The sequence below is a fragment of the Pseudopodoces humilis genome, chromosome 23 (assembly GCF_049639895.1).
Source record: "Pseudopodoces humilis isolate 2021_Gansu_Grassland_sample_001 chromosome 23, ASM4963989v1, whole genome shotgun sequence".
Classification (NCBI taxonomy): domain Eukaryota; kingdom Metazoa; phylum Chordata; class Aves; order Passeriformes; family Paridae; genus Pseudopodoces; species Pseudopodoces humilis.
The window spans coordinates 7,743,112-7,763,327 of record NC_142222.1 but is presented as its reverse complement, the minus strand read 5'-3'; the positions used below and the strand labels follow the sequence as shown (position 1 = coordinate 7,763,327).

Sequence of the window (20,216 nt, the reverse complement as noted above, 5' to 3'; positions counted from 1 at the left end):
CCCATGGCACACAGCTCCCGTGGCACAGACCTCCCACAGCACATTACTGCCATGGCACACAGCTCCCACACAGGTCCCAAGGCACACAGCTCCCAAAACGTTCGGCTCCCACACCACACAGCTCCTGCAGCACACAGCTCCCACGATGTGCAGCTCCCATGGCACATGGCTCCTGTGGCATAAAGCTCCCACACAGCTCCCAAAACGTGCAGATCCCGCAGCACACGGCTCCTATCCCACACAGCACACAGATCCCACAGCACATGGCATCTGCAGTTCCCACAGCACACAGCTCCCAAGCAGCACCTGGAGAGTGCAGGGTCAATGGATGGGGAGGTTCTGGGCAGAACTGTGTGCTGCCAGTTGTTCAACCTGCTGGGGGAGGGAGGTCCCCAGCCAGTGGCAGGTGAGTTCCCCTGCTCCAGAGCTGCATCAGGAACAAGTTGTTTCTGATTTTGGTAAATTAACAAGCAGAAGGTAGAGGCAGTGAGTCAGCCTTGGGACAGGGATCATGGAAGAGGGCCCAGCACATGTAACTCACCTGCAGGCACGGCTCACTCCTGTGTTGGGAACTGTGTGTGCAGGTGGGGATGGATGGACCAAACCCTGCCAAGCTGCTGCTGTCATCTGCAATAAATTTTGGGCTGAATGTGAGGAGGGGATGTGCCATGAGGGTGGTGAGGCCCTGGCACAGGTTGCCCAGAGCAGCTGTGGCTGCCTCATCCTTGGAAATGCTCCAAGACCAGGTTGGAGGGGACTTAGAGCAGCCTGGTCTAGTGGGATTTGTCCCTGCCCATGGCAGGGGATTGCAATGAGATGAGCTTTTAGGTCCTTTCCAACCCAAACCACCCTGCAAGTCCATGGCTATATGAAAAGATCCTTGAACAAGTACCCAACACTGTGAGGTGGACTTCTTTCTCCTTTTTGACCTTTCCCTGAGAATGAATCATTTGGATTTCTCAAATTCACAGGGCAACCTGTGAGTTATACCTTCCTTCTGACTTGGAATTTTGGGCTATCCCATTTCCTTGAGTTATTGGAGTCTGAAGAAGCTGCCAGACAAGCAGGGATGCTGCAGGGATGCATGGCTGCAGCTGACAGTGCCTCCCAGTGATGGTGGCTGCAGGATGTCCTTAAAGCCCTTCCCAGCTACTGTGACCTGCCTGTGTCTTGTCCTCACTGGGACCTGACAATTTGAATGAAATGACACAGTTCCCCGCACTTCAGTCAGTGTTTAAAAATATAAATCACGCCTTTTTTTTTTTTTTTTTTTTTGTTTGGTTGCTTTTAGGAAAAAAAAATTCGGATTCAGCAGGTTCAGGTGCCTGAATTCTTTGTGGGTGCATTTTGAGTCTTCATTTCACACTCGCTGCTTTGGGTACCAACTGCAGCATCTCAAGAGCACTCCCAGCTGAAGCTCTGGGAGGTAGGACTACTTCTGGTCAGTTTTTTTCTGCCAGTGCTATAAAAAGTTTTCAGCCAGAGGTAATACTTGCTCTTTATCATGGAAATGTGCAACTCTAAAAATAACCTTTCCACAATTCCCCAGCTGGCTCCCTTTCTGCACAAAGCCCTGTGTCTCTCTGTCCAAACGGACTCACTGTGTGTCACCTTGTGCAGGGGTGAAGGACTTTCTTCCCTCCTGCACCCACCAACATCAGGCCCTCCTCCTCCCCATCCTTTGGGATGCTCAGTCACAGGGCCCCTCACGGGCACAGACTCACTTTCTCATCTGGAACAATTAGAATACAGCATTTGGGGCGTGGCTGGTTTTGGAAAGAGCTGTGGTGTGTCCCAGCACCTGGGGAGGGATGGGTAAAGTGCCTTAGGATACTGAAGGACAGGAGTAAAGTTGCCAAAATCAAGAGAGCTTCATGCAGTTGAGCTAGGCCAAAAGCAAGGGATGGGGCAATGCCCAGTGCCAGCACAGACTGGGGGATGGATGGATGGATGGATGGATGGATGGATGGATGACGGATGGATGGATGATGGATGGATGATGGATGGATGGATGATGGATGGATGGATGATGGATGGATGGATGATGGATGGATGATGGATGGATGATGGATGGATGGATGGATGGATGGATGGATGGATGATGGATGATGGATGGATGGATGGATGATGGATGGATGGATGATGGATGGATGGATGATGGATGGATGGATGATGGATGATGGATGGATGATGGATGGATGGATGATGGATGGATGGATGGATGATGGATGGATGATGGATGGATGGATGGATGATGGATGGATGGATGATGGATGATGGATGGATGATGGATGGATGGATGATGGATGGATGGATGGATGATGGATGGATGGATGATGGATGATGGATGATGGATGGATGATGGATGATGGATGGATGATGGATGATGGATGGATGGATGATGGATGATGGATGGATGATGGATGGATGGATGATGGATGGATGGATGGATGCTGGATGGATGATGGATGGATGACGGATGGATGGATGGATGATGGATGGATGACGGATGGATGGATGGATGATGGATGGATGGATGATGGATGATGGATGGATGATGGATGGATGGATGATGGATGGATGGATGGATGATGGATGGATGGATGATGGATGATGGATGGATGGATGATGGATGGATGATGGATGGATGACGGATGGATGGATGATGGATGGATGGATGATGGATGGATGACGGATGGATGGATGGATGATGGATGGATGATGGATGGATGATGGATGGATGACGGATGGATGGATGGATGATGGATGGATGGATGGATGATGGATGGATGATGGATGGATGGATGATGGATGGATGATGGATGGATGATGGATGGACAAGCTGAAGTTTTCTTGAGGTGCTCAAAGAAGAGCAGAACCTCACAACCATTTTGGTGCATTACTAGAGAAAAATGGGAGAATAATGCAGAAAGGACACAGACATATGGGAAACGCTTCTCTTTTTTTGGGAAATACATGATGTATCTTATGCTGATTAAATTCCAGCATTCCAGCAGTAAATCAGTTTGTTGCTAAACAGTTGATACCAAAAATAGACACTGCTGGATTCAGGCTGCCTGAAGGTATTGATCGGGAAGTTTTCCAGGAGCTGAGTAAGATGGTGCCTTTGCCATTAGTGTTGATTTCCAATAATTTCTGGCATACCTAGGAGCTTGGGAGGTAGAAGAGCATCGATTCTAAAGAGAGAGGGAATGAGCTGGGTAATTATTGACTGATTTAACTGACCTTGCTTGTGAGTAAAATAATGGAGTATTCGAAGTGGGATTCGATCGGGAGAACTAAAGGAGGTAAGACAAGTAGTGCAGTCAGTGTTGTAAAAATAGAGCTTAAGTTGGTACCTGTGCCCTCAGTGTCTGTGGGAGGGCTGAGGCAGCTTTGGTCCCTGTGAGCTCCAGCACTGCATCTCAAGTGCCCTGTGTCCATCCTGGAGCTGCCAAGGGTTTGTGTGTGCCTCCAAGCAGAATGGGAGCAGGCAGTGGAGGGACTGGACAGAAGGCCATGGAAAGGGAAACAGGATCCATCACCACTGGTATCAAATGGTATTTATTATATAAATGCGATTCTGCTGATGGTACCAGCTTTTAATTACCTACAAATATTTTATAGGAACTCAGTTAAATGTCCCATCCCTGGAAGTGTCCCAAAACAGGATGGACAGGGTTTGGAGCAACCTGGTCTAGTTGAAGGTGTCCCTGGCCATGGCAGGGCATTGGAATGATCTTCAAGGTGCCTTCCAACCCAAACCATTCTGTGATGTCACCTGCTTCCTTTTTAATGATATAAAAAGTCAAAAGCTACAATTTAATCTGTTCTGGATCACCCCAAAACACAGCCAGGTGGATGAAGGAGGGGTGTTTCAGGGTGTACCTTTCATCCCACAAGCTTTTCAGACTCTTCTGTGCATCATCCCTGTTCTGCTGCTGTGTAGAAGCCTGGACATTTTGCACTGACTTTGAAGCCTGGCAGCATCTCACCTTGCTGCACCTTGAACAGGATTTGTTCCTGGCATGCAGGAAGTTAAAAATCCTGGGGCTGCTGGTCCTTCCTGACAGTATTGATTGTCTCCTGTGCCCTGCATGGGTGGGACAGGCCTGGCTCTGCTTGGAGCAGGGGTTGAGCAGTTCTCTCCTCTCCCCCTCTGTCTGCTCCCCATTCTGTCACACCTGCTGCCTGCAGATGGTTGTGTTGGTCTGAGTTGAAAAAAAATTCTAGAAAATTAGGAAAGGTTTGAGTCAGCATCTGATGTTTTTCTTGTTTTCCACAGCTTGAATCAATAAGTTGCAATGCGAAACTCTGAGCTGTTTCCAAAAATAAATGTCAGCCTTTGGGAACTGAAGGACTGCACAGAGGTCACTGATGTCCCAAATCTCTTTTGGCAAATGGGACTTCAGCTAGAAAGTCCTTCTCCACAGAGCTGCTCTCCATCCATCCATCCCCATCCATCCATCATCCATCCATCCATCCATCCATCCATCATCCATCCATCCATCATCCATCCATCCATCATCCATCCATCCATCATCCATCCATCCATCCATCCATCCATCCATCCATCATCCATCATCCATCCATCCATCATCCATCCATCATCCATCCATCATCCATCCATCCATCCATCCATCCATCATCCATCCATCATCCATCCATCATCCATCCATCATCCATCCATCCATCCATCCATCCATCCATCATCCATCCATCCATCCATCATCCATCCATCCATCCATCATCCATCATCCATCCATCCATCCATCCATCCATCCATCCATCCATCATCCATCCATCCATCCATCATCCATCCATCATCCATCCATCATCCATCCATCCATCCATCCATCCATCCATCCATCCATCCATCCATCCATCATCCATCCATCATCCATCCATCATCCATCCATCCATCCATCCATCATCCATCCATCATCCATCCATCATCCATCCATCCATCCATCATCCATCCATCCATCCATCCATCCATCCATCCATCCATCCATCATCCATCCATCCATCCATCCATCCATCCATCCATCCATCATCCATCCATCCATCCATCATCCATCCATCCATCCATCCATCCATCATCCATCCATCCATCCATCATCCATCCATCCATCCATCATCCATCCATCCCTCAGCCTGTGCTGGTACTGGGCATTGCCCTGATCCATATGCAGGACCTTTCCAGCCAATCTCATCACTAGTGGCTTTCAGGTCTGTGCTTCCTCTTTGCAGTCACCTTCAAAAAATACCCAACATTCCATAAATGAATGTGCCAAGATAAGAAAGATAGCTTTACTCTTCCTCAGAAACATCCCATCTGCCCCCTGAGTGCCACTGTGGCATGAAGTGATGCTGGCCACAGCACGGCAATGTTGTGGTACTTGAGTTTCCCCTGGCTGCATGTCACTCTCTGTGAATGGTTAAATAGAGTGAGTCACTTCAACAGACACCATGGACATGAAAATAATTGTCTGGGCAGCCTGTGCCTGCCAGGCCGCCAAGTAATCCTCACACGGCCTGTGACTCAAATCAAGCCAGAAGGAGTGTTCTTCATGCTGCTCAGTTGGACATATTTTGAGGGAAGGCATCCAGCCCTGTTCCCTGTCCCCCCCTTCCATCAGTGTGGTCTTGTCTGCTCCCTGAGAGTGTAGGATCGTGCTCACCACATGTCCTGTGTGTCCTCAGTGGCAGCTTCACTGCAGTGCATCACAGAATCATAATAGACCTTAAAGACTATTTCTTTATTAAGAAATAATTATTAATTCCTTATTATTACAGTTATTAATTTATTATAACAGTTTCTTATTGTTTATAACCTTCCTATTACTGCAAATTCTTTCAAGAAATCTTTTTCATATTACAATTTCTTATTATTTCTTTGTTTCTTATTATTACGAGGTTTTTAAGAATAGGGAAAAAATAATTAGACACTTAAATGAGAAAGTCTGAAAGGTCCTATTCGTGTCACTGCATTTGTGTCTGTTCTCCAGCAAATATCCTGGGGTGAAGGATTTCACAGATGTGTTCCTTCTCTCCTTTTCCCAATAGTGCTGAAGCTTGTAGCTCGGGGATGGGAATGTCTACAGAACAATAGGACCTTCCCCCAAAACATTCCCATCATCAGGATTTTCTAATTATGCCTGTGACTGGCAGCTGGCATCAGAACCATTGACATGAGTCAGTCAATATGCCTCAGCTCTATTAAACAAAGTTTTATTTAATTAAGTCTTGATGTCATCAAAATCAAGAGGGAGTGTTGGGGTGGCAGCAGGGAGAGCTGCACTGGCAGAGCACAGTTGGGTCCCAGCGTTCTGGGCATGGGGCTGTGCCCCTGCTCCAGCCCTGCTGCTGTGTGCAGGGGGTCTGGCAGTTCCTGAAATACAGATTGGGATGGGGCACATCTGCAAATCCTGGATTCTCCCAGGACACGCTGGTTTCTTGGAGGGGAACCTGTATGTGATCACAGATTCACAGGATGCTTTGGGTTTGAAGGGAATTTGAAAGGTTCCACCTCCCTACCATGGGCAGGGACACTTTCCACTGTCCCAGGCTGCTCCAAGCCCCATCCAGCCTGGCCTTAGGCACTTCCAGGGATCCAGGGGCAGTCCCAGCTGCTCTGGACACCCTGTGCTAGAGCCTCACCTCCTCATGGTCTGACATCTCTTCCCCATGTCTAACCTGACCTCATTCTTGTTCATTTTAACACTTGTGTTGGGGCCCCAGAGCTGGAAGCAGCTGGAGATCTCAGGAGTGTGAGGAGAGTCCAGCATGGAGCATGAGGTGGGAATGCTCCCAGTCTGGATTTGGAGAGTGCTCCCAGTCTGGATTGTGGGAGTGCTCCCAGTCTGGATTGTGGGAGTGCTCCCAGTTTAGGGGCAAGAGTGGGGATGGAAGTGTTTTAAGTCAGGGGTTGGAAATCCTTCCAGTTAGGGGCTTGAAGTGCTCACAGCTCTGGTTTCTAAACTCTGCAGGGCAGCAGATTTTAGTGGTGTCTGCAGCACATCCATGTTTGCTCTTTCCTCTCTCCCCAGAAACGAAAGAGGAGCTGGAAGAGCTGATGTCTGACATAAAGAAGACGGCGAACAAAGTGCGCTCCAAGCTAAAGAGTGAGTGTTGGCCTGTGATGGAGCTGTGGGGCTCTTCCTGGAGTTCTCTTGTCCTGGCTGGAAATGTCCCAGGGATGAGCATCACCTTCCCTCTCTGCTGTACCCTCCAGATGCTTTTATTTACTCTTTGTGAATTTGCCCCCTCGTGCCCCGTTCCCAGAATGGGATTGAGGGAATGAGGCCACGAGCAGCTGGTGGGCTCTGAGTGAGTCCTGGCAGGGGTTGGAAGCTGGGCAAACCCTCAGCGTGGCCAAAGGTTCTGGTCAGGTCTGGGTGAGTGAAGAGGTGCTGCTGGATGTGCAGGATGTGATCTTCAATGATCTCAGCTAGAGCCAGGGGCCATCTCAAATGGTGATCCATTCCTATGGCCCTGGACACACTGGGATCCCTGGTGATAGGATTTGGCCTTAAAAAAAACAAAAATCCTTTTCCATAAGTGTTTTGTTCAGTGTTTTGTAAGGGGCTTTGAAAGCCTGAAGGATTGCAGGACAGGCTCCTGTTTCCTGCTTCCAGAAAAGCCTCTCTGGTATCATATTTACCTGGAGCAGCAGATGACTAGTCCTTGTGCTTTGTCCCAAATCATCTCATGGCCAGCATGATCAATGACAGAAAACAGTCAAGACTGATCAAAAACAACATCTGCTGACAACAAACTGTCTTCTTCAGGCCAGACATTACTCATGCAATGGATAATTCTAATTGCTAGCTTCTTGGGAAAATGTAAATTTACAAATTATCAGAGATGTCCAGTGTTTGCCAATGCCATTCCTTGGGAATGGGGAGTGGTTTGTGAGGAGAGTTACTGGTGAAATACTGATACATTCCAGCTGGGCTGTGCTGGAGGGTGAAGGGGCAGCTCCAGGGAATGGGGAGCCCCTGCTGCAGAATGGAAGTTTCTGGGGACAGCTTGGCTCTGAGAGCTGTGAGACATCAGTGTTGGGAATGGAGTCCTCAGCCAGACTGTGGGGATGCCACCAGCTCACACCAGGGGGTTCACATGGAGATGTGTGTCTCTGCACACTGGCCTGCCTGCTGATGGGAGCTTTCTCCCAAGTTTTGTAAGTCCCTGAAATTAAGTCTTTGAATTAATGTGTCCTGAGCTGGCCTTGAGGAGCAGGTTTCATAGAATCCTGGAATGATGGGATGGTTTGAGTTGGAAGAGGCCTTAAAGGTAATCTCATTTCACTCCCTGCCATGGGCAGGGACACCTTCCACTGCACCAGGTTGTCTAACCTGGCCTTGGACACTCCCAGGGATGGGGCAGGATTGCATTGTCCTGCCCTGCACCCCTGGGACCTCTCCCTGCCCGAAGCACAGTGGGATGTGAGGGTCCCTGCCACGATTCACAGGCTTTGGGCAGTGAGGGCTTCATGTCAATTATCTTCATAATTAGAGGGGCAGGTCCCTGTGCTGCTACATGGATGCTCAGCACAGTGCAGGGCACTCATGCCAGCCTGGTGGGTACTCCCTGTGCCAGTCCAGACAGCTGGAGGAGCTGCTATTTTTGGGTTCCTGGAGGAGTCTTAAAGTTCGGTATTTTGCAGAGACACTTCAGCTCTGGATTTCCTCCTCCTGCCTCTCTGGTGGAAACAGCTCTCCAATCTGTTTGAATACTGGCAATCAGACCTAAGCATCACATTGATTTAATGTGGAAATCCTGGCTCACCAGCCTGGGTGTGACAGTGCTGCCCTTTCAGCCTCAAATCACAGCCAGTGGCCAGGCACCAGGTGCTTTGCAGTCCTGAAACAGGGCTTTGCTGCCAGGCTAAATGGTGGAGTCAGGATTTGGGAACAGCCCAGTACCAGCTGCTCCTCCATCCACTCTCTCTCACAGTCCCTTTGCCAAACAATCTCTTTCCTTTGGTTAAGCACTGGAACAGGTGCTCTGGCAAAGTGGTGGAGTCACCATCCCTGGAAGTGTTCAAAAAATGAGTACATGTGGCAGTGTGGCTTAACAGGCTTGAGGTAATCAGTCAGAGGTTGGATTTGATGATCTTGGAGGTCTTTTACAGCCTTAATGATTCTGTGGTTTTTCTCCAATGTGTCCTTCTGCCCTGACCAGGCATTGAGCAGAGTATTGAACAAGAGGAAGGACTGAACAGGTCATCGGCTGACCTGCGGATAAGGAAAACTCAGGTGAGCCTCTGCCCCGTGGCACCAGGAGGGGGAAAGTGGGAAGCTGAGGGATCCCAGGAAGTGCTGGGAGAGGAGGCCTGTGCTTGGCTATGGAGTGGATTTCTCTGCATGAAGCTGTCCTCCTGCCCAGCTAGTGTGTAATTTTTACCTCCTGGTGGTGCTTTGGTGAGAGAGTACCCGGTGGGAAACAGCCACTGCTCCAGCCTGGAATCTGTCCTTGCATCACTGCAGAGCTGCCTTTAATCTTTTTCCTAACTTGAGTTAATATTTTCTGTTTAATCAGTTCAATCACAAGGTACATTTTGATATGCTTTTTATTTGCTGTGAATATTCAGGTAGGTTTATTTCATGTCTGAAAGCCATTTAAAATGCCTTTTTCCAGCCAATTTTGCGCAAAACTCCGTGTTTTTCAAAAATCAAATGCATATTGTAGACGTGTGGGATGCCCATGGGAACATAGAATAACAATCTGAGAAAATAAACACTGAGTTAAATAACTTCTTAAGCAAAAGAGGTGTAGCATGGTGTGCTAGTGAGCAGGAAGGGTGTCACTCAGCACCCAGGCTATATTTGGCTCCAGATCAACATATGTTGATAGTTTTCAGCTGAATGAGAATGAAGTGGATTTTAGGAAAAAACAGTTTTGGAACAGCAGAGGAGTAGATTGGATGGCACGTCACGTTGTTGCTGGGTTTTGAGCTGAGATGCTTGGGAGCTGTTCTGACCTTGCTCTGGGCCAGCACCTCTCAAGCAGAGGATGGAGCTGGAGCTGCCAGGGGCGTTTGTGTGAGGTTGGTGGTGGAGGAGGGAGAAGAAGAGCTGAGGCTCTCCATAAATACTCTGCTGTTGCTGGCTCAGAATAGCTGCAGAGCCAGTGCAGGCGTGCCCTGGAGATGTCTCCAGTGTCGTCTGCTGGAGGTGGGGCAGTGCTGGCTGGGGCTGCTCCAGGTGTACAAACACCTGCACCAACCCCTCTGAGTGCTGCTGCTTCCAGGCATGTCTGATATTCCTGTTCCCTCACTGTGCAGAGGCTCTCCAGAAACAGGAATGGAGCAGGAGAAGGGTCTGGAGCACAAGTCTGATCAGAGGGAGCTGGGGGAGCTCTGGAGAAAAGGAGGTTCAGGGGGGACATTCTCACTTTCTTCAGCTCCCTGACAGGAGGGGGCAGCTGGGAGGGTTAGGCTTAGCTCCTGGGAAACAGGTACAGGACAAGAAGAAACAGCCTGAGGTTGTGCCAGTGGGGGTTCCCTCTCATGGAACCCTCAGCTCCCTCTCTCCTTCTCTTCCCTCTCAGCACTCCACACTGTCCCGCAAGTTCGTGGAGGTGATGTCCGAGTACAACGCCACGCAGACTGACTACCGGGAGCGCTGCAAGGGCAGGATCCAGAGGCAGCTGGAGATCAGTGAGTAAACCTAGAGTGGGAACACAGCTGTGCATCCTGCACTGGCTCACAATAGATCAGAGCTGCTCCCACAGCCAGGCAGAGCTTCCCTGGAAAACCTGGGATGCACAGGAGCCTATGGGAGTGACTGGGACACGGCTTCTATTGGAGATGGACGTGGGCTGGTACCTTGAGGTTCAGTGGCAAAGTGCATCCAGCAAAGTACATCCCAAAAGGCTGCAGAGATAGCACAGGAGTCACAAGGAGAGGAATTTCTTCTGTGTTCGCAGCCCATTTTTAATTCAAAGAAGCTCATGGGAATTCCTGATTCCTGTGTGTACTTGTCCTTCCTCAGGGTGCTCTTCTTCAGGGGTGAACTGAGCTAAACATGAAAACAGAGAAGGGAATTCTTGAGATGGGAGCACTCCCCGCTCCTGATGGTCTCCCTGGCACAGGAAGAGCAGGAGCCTCAGTGCTGCCCCAGGCACCTCTCAGGGCCCAGGACCTGATGGCTCTTAGCAGCCATTATGTTGTGGCCAAAGGTGGACCTCAGGTGACACCTCTGAGGCTGGTGACACCTCACCCAGGTGACACTACTGTGGCACTAAGAGCTCTGAGTCATCCAGAGCCCATCACTTAGGAGAAGTCCAGTCTTGCCTGTCTATAAAAACACTTTCCTTATGGTTCTTCAGTGCAGTCAGTGGTACCTGGATAGTTTGGAGCAATGGGATTATCTCCCAACAAAGAAGAAATGTGTAATTAGGGAAATAATCAAGGGGAAAGTCAGGGCATGCAGAGATTAAAGGAGATTTTTGCAAATAATCTGTGAGACATGTTCTGGGGGTTGTGCTCAGATTGGAAGGCTCTGAACTTAGTCTTTTTTTTTCCTAACAACCAAATGGATGTTTTTCTTTCCTCTAGCAACTCACTGTGAATAATGGCAGGAGATCTGTGAGTCAATCTGGTGTCCTTGATGGTCACCTGTGTGAATGTGCTTCATTGGTCTGGGAATCTGGGTGCTGTGGGGTGTGGGAATTTCTGTGGAGGGCTGGAAGGAGACACAGCTGTGCAAGCCTCAATCTTTGTTCAGGTTAGTCTTTGTGATGTCTGATACTAACAGGGCTGGATGGGAAGGCTGACTGACACAAGGCTCAACAAGAGCTTGCCAGTTTGCTGTAAAGCAGGATGTGTCACTGCTCCAGTGCCTGACTCATCCATCAGCCAACATCACCCTGCAGTTGACAGCTGAGGAGTGGCTTGTCATGTGAACAGGAATTTAAGGTATCCCTGTGCCTCCCTCTGAGGGAGGAGATTTGGAAGGACTCAGCCATTTGGTTGGAAGCAGACCTGAAGGAAACCTTCCTCTTGTTTTCCTACTGGATTTTGGGAGGGCTCTGCTTAAGTTCTGAAGATCTGTTGTTCTTGTGTCTGCTGTGTCCGTCCTGCCAGGTTGTCAGTGCCCGACAGAGCCTGATGGGTGCAGGGAAAGGGCTCAGGAGTCCCCATGGAGCAATGTGTGGTGTAGGGGAGGTGTCCCAGCTCCTGATAGCAAGGGACTCTTGTTCCCTTCAGGATGGAGGTGTGGTGGAGTGTGCAAAAAGACTGATCAAAAGGAGCAGCTTACAGATGTTTTACCTGCAGTGCTGCCTGGACAGGGGCTCTGCTTGGCCTGGGCTGTCCCAGCCAGTGCCTTCAGCCCCAGCTGCTCCAGAGGCTCCTGCACAGGCTCCTTGGAACAGCTCAGCTGGGATGTGGTGCCTGCACAGATCTCCACAACACCCTCAGCTCTCGTTTTCTGCTGAGGAGTCCAAAGATAGAAAGAGCTGGGAGCTCTGACAGCAAAGCCAGTGAATCACTCAGGTTTTCAGAGTATGACAGCAGGAACTTCTCAGCTGCTCTGGGCAGGCTCTCTAGCACCCAGCGAGTTTCTCCATCCTCACCACATCTGGCTCTGCAAGTAGGACAGTGGCAGAGTTGGTGATGTGGAGTCAGTGCCCTGGGCTGTAGCCACCCCCTGGGGCACCCCACAGCCTCTCAGGATCTGTTTCCTTGTCCTTGTGTAGGCACTGCAGTGTCTGTGTGTGCCAGAGCTTGTGCCTCAGTAACCATCAGCATCACGCTGCCCACCCAGGAGATCTCTGAGGAGATGAAGTGTATTTAGGTTTTGCTCCCAGAGAGGTTGGATTTGGAGCTTGGAGGAGCTGCTCACCATGGTGGGTGTGCAGCTGAAGCTATGGAGGTGCTGCACAGATGCTGCTTGGTTTTAGGGACAGTTTTGTTACTGCAAAACCAGGGAGACAAAGGTAAAGTATCTTCTGTATCCAAGGGCACTAGAGATTTCATCAGGCCCTGCTGTGCCAGACCAGGTGAACTGCTGTGCAGAACAATGAGCTGTGGTTGTATCCCACCCTGAGCCAAGAGAGTCTGGGGGCTGCTCTGGCCCTGGTAGCTCATCTGGGCCACTCCACAGCTTATTTAGGATTCCTGTGATACTTTGGTCTCAGGAACGACCTGGGATTTATCTTGAGTGCAGATGCTGAGGGACAAGGAGGTGGGTGGCACTTTGTGATATGCTGGGCAGGGTTTTGTAGCTGAAACCTTCTCATCCTGATACCAGCATGGGCAGTGGCAGACCTGGCTGAGCTGGGTGACAGCCAAGTGGGCCAGTCACTCCTACCTGTTACCTCACACCCAGGTGAACAGGACAGTGTTATCCATCTCTCCATGAATTGCATGGATTTATGTCTAATAAGAGCTTAAAAGCTCCAGGCAGAGGATCCCAGCCTTGGAAAGGTGCCTTGTCCTCAGCATGTCCGGCGTGAGCCCCAGCTGTGGCTGTGCAGGTGCTTGTGCAGCCTGAGGGATGCTGCCAGCCCAAGGGATGCTGCCAGCCTGGAGAGCCCAGCTGAGCCCTTATCTGGCCATGGCACATTGGACTCCTTCAGCCCTGAGCTACCTTCCCTATTTATAGACCATCTGCATGCAGAATTGGACTAACTGGCATCCAGTGTCAGCTGAGCTCTGGGACTGAGCTGTGGCACCAGAAGCTTCCCTGGGAGCTTCCCCCACACCCTAACACCTAACAGCTCCTGCCCCATCCCCTGGGAGCTGGTCCATGGGGATGTTCACTCTGTCCAGCTGGGCATTACAGGGCCAAGGACTGTGCCTTGAGGTGGGAAGTCTCCTCAGTAGCTTCATCTTTGCCAGAGCTCCCAGTGGCAGCTTCAAATGAGAGGTGTCAGAGCCAGGCTGTCAGAGGGCAGCCCCTCAAACTGCCCTGTAGGCTCTTGGGGCTGAAAGCTTTGCTGTGTTCCACTCCTGGGAAAAATACCACGGAGCCAGCAGAGCCCTGTGGGACCTGTGGTGGGGACAGGGGGCTCTTGGCTGACCTGTGTTGTGTGGTTGCAGCTGGCAGGACCACCACCAGCGAGGAGCTGGAGGACATGCTGGAGAGCGGCAACCCGGCCATCTTCTCCTCTGGGGTAAGCCCTGCCACAGGAGCAGTGAGCACAGCCCAGGGATGAGGGGGGACAGGGGCTCAGCTCTGGCCTGAGGATGCTGTCAGAGCAGTCTGAATGCCGGCATCCTGCTGCAAGCTACCTGCCTGGGGGTGGTTGGAGGGGCTCTGTAGCTCCTGCTCATCCCTCTCTTGGTGCCCCCAGTCCCAGCATCGGAGCTGGGTCTGAGCATGGTGCTCAGGCCTGATTTTTCTCTGCAGATCATCATGGATTCAAACATCACCAAGCAGGCGCTGAATGAGATTGAGACACGGCACAGTGAGATCATCAAACTGGAGAACAGCATCCGAGAGCTGCACGACATGTTCATGGACATGGCCATGCTGGTGGAGAGCCAGGTGGGGAAATGGTGCAGCCCAGGGGCTCCCCTGGAGGGGTTGGAGGGTGATGGGGCTCCCTGTGGTGGGTGGGGAGACTGAAGAGCAGTGCTCCCCTGCCTGGGTGGGTGCTGAGAGGAAGAACCACATCATGGCTCCCCAGGGGTGGAGCTGGGCTCCCCAGGGCTGGAACCACCTGCCTGGCACCCCAGAGCTGGGCTGCTGTGCGTGTGGCGTGGGAGGTTCAGTGAGGGGCCCAGAAGGAGGGCAGTGGGTGGCTGCCATGCAGGGGGAGGTTTCTTCATCTTCCCTGGAGCACCAGGCCCAGGTGGGTGAGCTCAGTGTGCCCCCTCGGCTGTGCTCCAGCCATGGCACCAGTCCCTTCAGCCAGGCACGTGCTCCTGTGTCTTTGCTGACCCCCCTTCTTGCCCGCCATGCTGCCATGGCCCGAGGAGACGTCGGTGGCAGGTAAAGGCCCACGGGCCGAGCCCCGTGGTGCTGCATGCTCTGCTCTGCATGGCTGCTCCTGCATGGCTGCTGCTCGTGTGCCGCTGGGCTGGGCAGGATGGCAAGGGTCACCAGGGCACGGTGGGGTTGGGGGCCTGTCCTGTCTGCAAGGGGACAGGATAATTCCCCATAATGTGGGGAATGCCAGCACCATTGTCCTGTGGGTGAGAAGCTGCTGGCACTGAGCATAGAGGGGTGCCGTGCAGGCAGCAGGGCTGGCAGCTCTGCTCTGCCCCGGGCATGGCACAGGTAAGGAAGAAGCAGCAGCAGTTTTACTCAAGACAGGGAGCAGTTGGTGGGGCTCAGTGCTCAGCACCCCTGGGCCCCAAGGTTTGTCCTCCCTGTGCTCTCCAGCATTAGGTTGAGAAACAGGCATTGCAGAGTTGCTGGCTGTGAGCCTGTGGCTCTGTGGCCTCAATTCCCTCCATGCCGTGCAGGAGGACAAGGGTCTTCAAACCTCCCACTCCTACCACCTGTGTCCAGCTGCTGCAGGACACGGCTGTTTCCCTGCCCAGTCAGGATGGGGCCGAAGGAGGTGAACGAGGCTGGAGGAGCTCACCCCAACCTGAGTCCCCACACCCACAGGAGCACCCCCTCCCAGCCTATCCCTGCAGCAGGGTCAGAGCAGGGCAGGGGTCTGGCCTTGCTCCGGACCCTCCCACCTTCAGTGCGGATCAGAGCAGTGGTCCCTGGTCCCTGCACGTGCATGGTTTCGTGAGCAGCCCTCATGGTGCTACTGGTGCTGTCCTTGCTCCCTGCCAACTGTTTCAGCAGCATGTGTGTGGCGCTGGTGTAGGTCCTGTTGTGGCTTTGGTGTCACCTGAGATATTGGACAGGTCAGCGCCAGGACCGGGCTGGGAACTCCCTTATCCCTCACCCTTGTTTGTTTCCCTGCTGGGATGTGCAGAGAGATCCTCTGGGATGGGGCATGCAGTCAGAGCAGCCCAGGAAACACCCAGTGCCCACAGGCAGCTGATGGTGCTTCTCTCCATGCAGGGCTGCTGGGCAGGGCAGCATCCACCCGGAGCCAGGGAGCAGCAGAGCAGGAAGGAGCTCACGTCTGCGTGCGCGTGGGCGCGTGGGCTGTGTCCTCCTCCTGCAGGGAGAAATGATTGACCGCATCGAGTACAACGTGGAGCACTCGGTGGACTATGTGGAGCGGGCTGTGTCCGACACCAAAAAAGCGGTGAAGTACCAGAGCAAAGCCAGACGGGTGAGTCACGGCTCTGGCTGGGCCCATCTGCCCCTGCCTGCGCTGCTGACACCTCCCTTCCAGGCACAGGGCCCGGCTGGCACCTTGCCTGCCCCAGGCAGCCTGGCACAGCTTTGCAGGTGCCTGGGGCCTGCATTACCCCACACCCCTGGGAGCAGCCCAGGTCCCCAGGCTTGCACAGCTGAGGCAGAGCTCCCAGCACAGACTGTGTGAAAGCTGACACTGAGCCATAGGGCAGGGGTGCTGCTTGGGGGGAGGAAAAGGGACAAGGTCACCCCTGGACCAGGCATGCTGTGAGAGCCACATACCTTGCAAACAAATATAGGGAAAGGCCATGGTTCAGCTCAGACTCTGAGCACAGTGCCAGCTGTCTGTCCTGCTCCCAACACCTGGTCCTGTATCAGCTTGGGGACCTGAAGGCCACCAGCTCAGCTCTGTCAGCCCAGGGCACAAGCAGAAGCAGGGATGTCCCTCCCTGCCCAGGACTGCCAGAGCCCTTCTGGCTCCCAAGCTGCTGCTCAGAGCCCACCATGGGCAAGGGGAACGGGAGGAAATGCTGTTCTGAACTCCTGGGTCCATCCTGCCCCAACACTCACCATCCCCTCTCCCCTCTCTCCCTGCGGCCGCTGGGACACCTGAGCAGAAGAAGATCATGATCATAATCTGCTGTGTGATCCTGGGCATCGTCATCGCCTCCACCTTCGGCGGCATTTTCGGCTAGACTCACCCCCACAGGACTGTTTGTGTGCGATGGATGGAGCCGCGCGTGCCATGGGGCTGCAGCCACACCGGAGCAACCCACGCAGCCCCGGAGCCTCCCAGCAGCATTTCAGTTTCTAATGCATGGTTGTTTGTGACGCTGTGTGTGCGGTGCGGTGCGTCTGTGTGGAGGGAGCTCCAGCCCCGGGGCGCAGGCGGGGGGCAAGCGATGGTGATGGGCGCAAGGGGGACCCTGGGGGGGAAACCCAAGCTCTCATCACTGCTCCAGGCTGGGTGGCTGGCTGGGACCAGGAGGGAGACACAAGTGACTTTGGGCACTGCTGCTCATCCTGTGATGGGCGGTGTTGGTGACAGCTGAGGAGGAGGGACCGATGGTGGGTGTTAGGGGTCCTTGGGAGTACGGTGCCCAGTCAACCTCCCCAGCTTGCCCATCACCTCCAACTCTCATGTCCGTCAGCCGCATCTGTGCTTGCAAACACCTTCCCTCGGGCTGCTTCTCTTCGGGGCCCTTCCCCAGGGGTGCGCTCTGCCCAGCCCTGCCTGGCCAGTGACTGTGTCTGGCTCTGGGGCTCCATCCCTGCCACTCCTCCGGTGGCAGGGCTGTCCCCTCCCTCTGTGAGCCCTCACCCCAGCAGGGTGACAAAGGCTGGATGTGCCACTGCAGCTGGTGGGTGCCTGATGGAGCACTGTGGAATAAGGGGCTGCTGCCTGGGGCCATCACAGTTGCCTGGAGACAGGAATAGGGCACGTGAGGGCTAGTGCTGCTCCTGGGTGCTGGCCTGACAGGGCAGGATGGCATGGATAGTCTGAGGCCAGTGAATTTGACTGCTGCTCATGCTGCACCACACCCTCATTGCAGTGCTCTCAGCCCTGGCACACGGTGGTCCTGGCTCCTGTTGCCCACAGGCCGGGACTCTGCCCGCCGGGGTTTGGGGCTGTTGCTGATGTCCACAGCCCCTGGCAGCACCCACCTGCAAGCAGAGCTGCTCCAGCCTTGCTTTTTCACACCCATGGCCGGGGGTTAGAAGCAGCTGGGCTTTCTCCTGTTGTGGTCCCAGGAGCAGCCCTTGCTGCATCCAGCCCCCTGCAGGTGAGGAAGAGGAGCCTTCCTCCTCCTCCTGTACCCAGTCTGGTTGTGAACAAGCCAGTGCCTGACTGCCCGTTTGCCACCTCCTGGCATCCTGCTGCTCCTGGCACCTGCCCTTCTGTCCAGCCATCCAGTGAGGCACCTGCTCCCAGAGGGGTGCTGTGCCCACAACACAGATGCAGCTGCTGTGGGGCCCAAGCCCATTGGCAGCTCAGGGGAGTCATTGCCTGTTTCCCTCAGGCTAGGGACAGGGCTCTGCCCTCACCTTCCTCTGGAGACCCCAGGGCTCTGGCTGGCCTGTGCACATGCACAGAGCACCAGAGAGGAGTCCCAAGGTAGGCTGGGCTCGCTGCCACACTGGGACAGGGGCTGGCTGGCAGGTGCTGGTGGCAGAAAAGGGACCCTGGATGGCAGCCAGTGTTCCAGCCTCGGGCAGCATCACCACCCAGCTCCCACCAGCACCAGGGCAGGTGCTGTGGCTCAGGCACTGGCTGTGTGTGGTGCCCCTGGGTGCAGGGGAAAGGCAGTGGCTGCAGCCCCAGAGTGCTGCCTCCCCCAGGGCCAGCCCTGCCCAGCAGCAGCCCTGACACAGCTTCTCCTCTGACACTGTTACCCGAGGTCCCCCCTACAGCCCCTTGTTGCATGCAGCTGCCCTTGGGAAGTGGGTCCAGCCTGGTTCCCCACACTGCCCAGCCCAAGCCCCTCAGGGTGCAGCCACGGGAACACCCCAAAGCAGAGCCCCCTTCTTTCACAGCCCCACACCGAGCCACGTGAGCTCCAGCACTGCAGCCTGCGTGCACTGAAGGGCTTGGGGCACCAGGACCGTGCAGGCAGGGGTGGGAGGCAGGCAAGGGCAGGGTCTCTGCTCCAGGGGGACACGTCTGGCTGCAGGAAAAGGGAGTAGCCATGCTTTTGTCCCTCAGCAGCTCCGTGCCACTGCCATCCACGCTTGCTCTGCCAGGCCAGCAAGAGCCCCAGGGCCCCTCCAGGAAGCAATAACACTGGGCAGGCAGGAAAGCCCTCCTGCCATGCTCCTGCCCTGCAGCCATGCTCCTGCCCTGCAGCCATGCCCCTGCCCTGCAGCCATGCCCCTGCCCTGCAGCCATGCCCACTGCTAGCACAAGGTGACTTCTTTTTCTTCCAGGCAGCGGCTTTAGTGGCACAAGCTCACCTGACATCAGGGCTGTGGCACCCTGTCAAGGCACAAGGCCAGGAACTGCACTGGGGGGAATTCTTGGCCCTTGCTCCTTGTTGGCACCACCACTGCCAGCAGCCCCCACAGCAGCATGAGTCGGATGGGGCCAGTCAGGGCCACTGGCACTTTGCTGGGTGGATCCTGTGGGCAGCAGCAGCGCTGGGCTCCGAAGCAAGGGAGATGAGGAACAGCTGCCCCACAGGCAGGCTCACACTGTCCTCGCTGTGAGGGGAGGGTGTTTTGGTGCAATAATTACCCCTGCACTACGGGAAGCCCCATTGAGTTCCTTTTCACCTACCTGTCGTTGCATGTACAGACCAAATCACCAAGTGTGGTTGTGCTTTGGGAAGACGTTTCACCTTTTCTTTCCAGCCCCCCAACCTGCACCCGCTTGTCCTTTGGGTTCCACCACCTCTGTTCCAAGTGCCACCCGCCCTCCCCACGCCGGGAGCGTGTTGATGCAGTATTCCATGAGCAGTGTGGGGCACGCACAGCTTGCACTCGAACTGGGGATTGGTTTTTTTTTTTGTAATTAATGTACTTGAAGGCTTTCCGAGCCCCCTGTGGAGTTCTACTGTTGCTGTACTGTGAGCTAAGTGTCCTTGTTTTCTATGTGGATCTTGACCCTGGCTTGCTCTGTCTCACTGGGCTGGATGACACTGTATGTTGCCTCTCTTCTCCTTCCCTCTTTCCCTCCCTGCTAGCATTCCTTTCTTCTCCCAAGGCTTTGGGTGCAAAACAGCTTCCCATTTTGTGGAATTTTTATGTAGAATAAACATTTGTAACTGTAAAGCTCTGGGTGGCACCTCTCCTTTTTTCAAGGGAAGGGAAGAGGTGATGGGGGGTCCAGTCAGCCCCAGCACCCTGGAAGGACTAAAGCAAACAGGATGGGCTTGGTGCCAAGCACCAACAGGAGTAACTGGAATAACACCTGTGCCAGGAGCAACTTTGTCCTCATGGATCTACACCTTGACAGTGTGGATCCTCTGCAGGCAGAGGGGAAGCTGGCAGGGC

General features: G+C 53.5%; 1 protein-coding gene across 2 annotated transcripts in view; it reads left to right on the top strand.

Moving 5' to 3' along the window:
• STX1A (syntaxin 1A) overlaps positions 1–20,153 on the top strand; it is a 47,883-nt gene extending 27,730 nt beyond the window's left edge. Inside the window, exons 4-10 of one of the 2 annotated variants that reach the window (XR_015774459.1) lie at positions 7,053–7,127; positions 9,190–9,263; positions 10,558–10,666; positions 14,054–14,127; positions 14,364–14,501; positions 15,984–16,200; positions 16,844–20,153. Coding sequence is in view for 1 of the 2 variants with exons in the window: in XM_005525878.3 (XP_005525935.2) it covers positions 7,053–7,127; positions 9,190–9,263; positions 10,558–10,666; positions 14,054–14,127; positions 14,364–14,501; positions 16,090–16,200; positions 16,844–16,921 (659 nt within the window). In the remaining variant the exon portion in view is untranslated. The remainder of the gene's footprint in view (positions 1–7,052; positions 7,128–9,189; positions 9,264–10,557; positions 10,667–14,053; positions 14,128–14,363; positions 14,502–15,983; positions 16,201–16,843) is intronic. The other variant, XM_005525878.3, reaches the window with a different exon arrangement.
• Positions 20,154–20,216: the final 63 nt, after the last annotated feature.